Here is a 5,000-nt window from a genome sequence, read left to right as displayed (position 1 = left end):
ATCAACTTCTCAAGAACCACTGAGCCAGAAAAGCTGAGATTTATATGAAAGCTTCCTGATATAGTGCAGATTATAAATTGCTAAGATCATGGCCCCCCGGGGGTCGAATGGGGCCACAATAGGGGGTCAAAGTTTTACATACAAATATATAGGAAAAATCTTTAAAAATCTTCTTCCCAGAACCACTAAGCCAGAAAAGCTGAGATTTATATGAAAGCTTTCTGATATAGTGCAGATTCAGGTTTTTTGAAATCATGCCCCCCTGGAGTAGGATGGGGCCACAATAGGGGATCAAAGTTTTACATACAAATATATAGGGAAAATCTTTAAAAATCTTCTTCTCAAGAACCATTGGGCCAAAGAAGTTCATATTTACATGAAAGCTTTCTGACATAGTGTAGATTCAAGTTTGCAAAAACCATGGCCTCCAGGGGTAGGTTTGGGGCTATAATAGGGACTACGGTTTTACATGCAAATAGATATGGAAAATCTTCTGATATGGACCAAGGTGACTCAGGTGAGCGATGTGTCCCATGGGCCTCTTGTTATATATTACTATTATGGGGGGGGGGGGGGATATATGACAAATGGGATGATTTCAGCTTCTCCATCATCAACTTCCCACATTTATGTAGCAATATTCCATTGTCGCCTGCATATGGTGTTTATATCTCTCTTCAGTTTTTGAATGGAAGCAGGCTACTGACAAACAAGTTTATGGTGCAAGGGTTTCAACAGTTTCGTTTAAAGTCAGCATTTTGCAAATTCTATGGTCATTATAACGATCTGGTTTGCCAATACAACCTATCATTGGGTCAAATGTTGTCTAATGTGTTTAATACCAATTATTAGACTGTTCTTGGCATGCTGATTTTGACTACAGATAACTCCTTTCACCTGATCAAGATATAGGGCTCATGGCGGGTGTGAACGGTCGACAAGGGATGCTTACTCCTCCAGGGCACCTGATCCCACCTCTGGTGTATCCAGGGGTCCGTGATTGCCCAACTCTCTATTAAGTATTGCTTATTGGAGTTATGAGATTGATCACTTTTCGTGTTATCTTCACCTTTCATAAAGCAAAATCGATTGTAGAAATCACCCCATACTTCCATTGTTATTCCCTCCAATATGAATAAGCTAAACATTAATATATATACACATGTATGTATTTTATGATATGTACAGGGGATTTTAATGTCAGATTGAAAGGTCAATACTTATATCAAGAGATAAAATGCTTTGACACATATTTATATTTTGCGATGTGTAGGTTTTTAAGTTAAATTAAAAGATCAGTACTTATATCCAGAAATAGAATACTTGGAAACAGCATAGCTTTATTACTATAAACAAAAATTTGGTAAATGTTTTATTTTAGTATCATATGTTTAGAGGTTCTCCAGATTGTCCTAGTTTTTCGCATACAGTTCAATATTACATACTAACCATATATACCTATTGAAATCAGAGTTCGTAGCAATATGTATATACACTATCTAGGACAGAAAGAGAGAGAGAGAGATCTGTAAAAATTTCTCCAGATTTTAAAACGGCCTTTTTATCCTCCCTTGTATCTGTTGTAGGATGTGCACTGAAGGCTTGCCAGCTCAGTAAAGAAACAACCCCAGCTATTCCCAGTAAACCACAGAAAACAGTCAAGAAGGGGAGGTTAATCGTCAGGAACCTTTCATTTAAGGTATCCGGGGCACATTTTCAAAATGACAATCGATTATTCACATCGTTTCAATTATAGTGACCGACAATCGAAAGTCGGCGACAATCGATACATCACTAATCAGGGGCATATCTGTTATAATATTTTCTACTGAACCATATTTTGTATCTCGTGAATGCAGATAAGATCTACTATTGCCATTGCAGTGCATTGATTATGATGACCTTTCATCAGTTACCCATTAAAATCTGTTAGTAGGTTTATTTTGCATGTACATGTGTTAGATATGATGGAGATTCTGAGAAACTTCGGTATTGTTTTTGGTCAGTTGATATTCATTCAATGTAGGTTATTTGTCTTCCCTTGGCACCATTGTCCAATCAAATTCAGCGTAGTATTAGGTTTAGGATTTATTTGTTTTAAACCACAGTGAATTTGATTGGTGTAATTTGCAATATGTTTTGTTTTTACTGTTACTTGTTAAGTAAGAATTACATGCAACTTGAAACAATATAGATAATTATTTATGCAACAGTATTGATTGGGAGACTACAGCTATGTTCTAATTGAACCAGTCTCAAACAAACTTTTAATATTTACAACCTCATATAAAAATCACAACACCATGTATGGGTAACTGAAGACTTATGCATTTATTCATAAATAATATACTGTAAAATTCACATGGAAATCTGTGCCACTGACTAGAGAATATTGTTACAGATGAATTGTCCTTAGAGGCTCGGATACCATATGTATACAATGAGGAACACATATATTTAAAATCGTAGTGGGAAAAATAATTAAGCAGGTTCAAACTGCAAAAACAAAAGCTTGAAGTATCTATGGCATGAATTTATACATTGTTCAGTTTTCAACATTGGAAAATAAATTTTTTACACATGAAGACCATTGTGATGGATGTTGCTCTCCTATAAATATGATGTATATGTAAAGTTCTGCTCAAGAGATTTTTATATTCATGGTGGGGCATATAGTGTTTGTCATGGCCGTCTTCTGTCCTTCGCCTTATTCATGTCATGTTGGGCAGGGGATTCATGTCCCATGGACATATTTATAGTTTTCTAAATGAAATGCTTTATCATGTTCTTACAGTGTTCAGAGGAGAAATTACGAGAGACGTTTGAAAAGTTTGGAGAAGTTACAGAAGTACAAATTCCCAAATTAAAAAGTGGGTAATTCTTGTTGTTAAATGACACTTTTTTTGTGATTTGCGTTTCACAGCTTATAAGAGAAATAATAATAGCTGATGATATTTTTCCACATTTTATAAATTGCTACTTCAGTTGTTGACTTTTTTAGATGGAAAACATCAGGGGTTTGGAATTGTCCAGTTCCTGGAAGTAGGAGACGCTTCCACAGCGATGAAGGAAATGAATTCCAAATTTATTCTGAGTAAGTCTTGATTCTGTATATCATACTTACAAACTCGGCACCATAGCTTCCCCTGATCTCATTTAAATCTCTCTGTGGATAGGGCCGTCGTCCTGTATATCATACTTACAAACTCGGCGCCATAGCTTGTTCTGTATTGGTCTGAATAAAAACGTATCAAATACCCCAGATGAGCTTTCGATGTAAATTTAGTCATTCCTGACCCTTTATTACAACATAAACAATTAAAAAATAGAATTGATGATATGCCAAACATTTTGATCTCAACTCCCAATTCATATCCCATGCTTGTAATGCTCTACATGTGTGTTGGTATAGAACATGATGTTACACCCCACAAGTTATGTGACGTACTTTATGCTCAACATGTCAAAGTTCACATCTTGCATTCACAAGCTGTATGGCTTCAGACCAATTTTAAACTGCAAACAAGGCCAGTATAGGTAATCAAAGATGTTGCTAATCAGAGACAGTTTTGAAATACTGACTGATCTGCACTTTCTTTCTCAAACCATTGGCTATGATGAAGTTTGAGCACTTCAGTAAATTTGAGTCACTGAAAAATGAAGGTGTACTTTCAGGTTCAGGTGTGATATTTTCTTCAGTTGTCATGCTTACCTCAGGTTTGGAAACCTAATCTGGTTATAGGAACTTCTCTTGTTTATTTCTAGATCGCCCAGTAGCAGTGGATTGGGCCATTCCAAAGGATAAGTTTGAAGCAAAAATGAATAATTTGCAAGAAAAAGAAGCTTCCAGCAGACGAGAAATGAAAACAGACAAGGGAGATAAACAGGGAAGTGTGGGAGTCAAAGCTGAGGGTAGCAACACCAGGCAGAAAAGAAAGATGGAGGAAGATGACAACAGTAATGAAGAATCGGAAGCAGGTAAGCTCCAGACGCTCCACTGTCATGGCGTAATCAGCTGATAAAGAGGATAAGAAATGATTGACAGTTAAGTCTGATTCCTAGTATTTATCAGGTTAGAATAGGTCCTTAGTACCCCTTGTCGTAAGAGGTAACTAAATGGGGCAGTCCTTCGGATGAGACTGCAAAAACCAAAGTCCCGTGTCATCGCAGGTGTGGCACGATAAAAACCCCTCCCTACTCAAAGGCTGTTAGCACCAAGCATACGCCTAAATTTTGAAGCCCTTCACCAGCAATGGTGATGTCTCCATATGAGTGAAAAATTCTCGAGAGAGAGATGCTGAACAATATATTACCGATCATATTTATGAGGGCGTTGAAATATGTCATAAAAACGTGAGTGATACAGACAGTGCTGACTTCCTGCTGACAGCACAATAGAAGTACTTGTTTTCGTTGTCAAAGTTTCAAAAGTCAGCACCTTTACAGAGAACTTAATCATGTGGTTGAGGAGTTGCTATTTTTTATTTTGTACTTTGGGTAAATAAATAAACAAAGAACAAGTTACATGGTGCATTTAATGTAAACAAAATGAAGGAAGAGGCATTCAAGATATTTGAAGACTTCAAGAGTTTTACAGTAGGTTTTTGATATTTGGCACTTACTGATAAGTGTGCTGGGCACCATGAATAGTGACCTTTATGTTCACAGAACTTTTGAAGCTTTTATGGGTAAATTCCGCAAGCCGATGTCTCGTCATTGCTGTAAAATTAGCTAGACATGCAGGACTAACTGCTTGAAAAAGTTGTCAGCCCTGCCAAAGACCTACTAGCTAGCCCTAGGGAAATAACTGCCATTTTTAAAATTACTTTTATTGCTTATCTACTAATTAAGGACGACAGACCTATTAAATTTATTTCTACCATATAGATTTAATTCAAGTTTTGATATGCGATAAAATATGCATTAATGAATTAAAATCAATGGAAAAACATGGTCGTCGACTTTTATTTTCTATGAGGTTGTTTCAAAAGTAGGCATTA

General features: G+C 36.4%; 1 protein-coding gene across 1 annotated transcript in view; it reads left to right on the top strand.

The window, feature by feature from the left end:
• Positions 1–5,000, top strand: part of LOC125674191 (RNA-binding protein 28-like) — a 30,814-nt gene that overhangs the window by 6,285 nt on the left and 19,529 nt on the right. The window contains exons 6-9 of the mRNA XM_056159733.1: positions 1,587–1,699; positions 2,795–2,870; positions 3,002–3,094; positions 3,766–3,978. Coding sequence (XP_056015708.1) covers positions 1,587–1,699; positions 2,795–2,870; positions 3,002–3,094; positions 3,766–3,978 — 495 coding nt within the window. The remainder of the gene's footprint in view (positions 1–1,586; positions 1,700–2,794; positions 2,871–3,001; positions 3,095–3,765; positions 3,979–5,000) is intronic.

The sequence above is a fragment of the Ostrea edulis genome, chromosome 3, assembly GCF_947568905.1.
Source record: "Ostrea edulis chromosome 3, xbOstEdul1.1, whole genome shotgun sequence".
In the NCBI taxonomy this organism is placed as follows: domain Eukaryota; kingdom Metazoa; phylum Mollusca; class Bivalvia; order Ostreida; family Ostreidae; genus Ostrea; species Ostrea edulis.
Note: the sequence above shows the minus strand (reverse complement) of the source record. Positions and strands in the feature narration are given on the sequence as shown.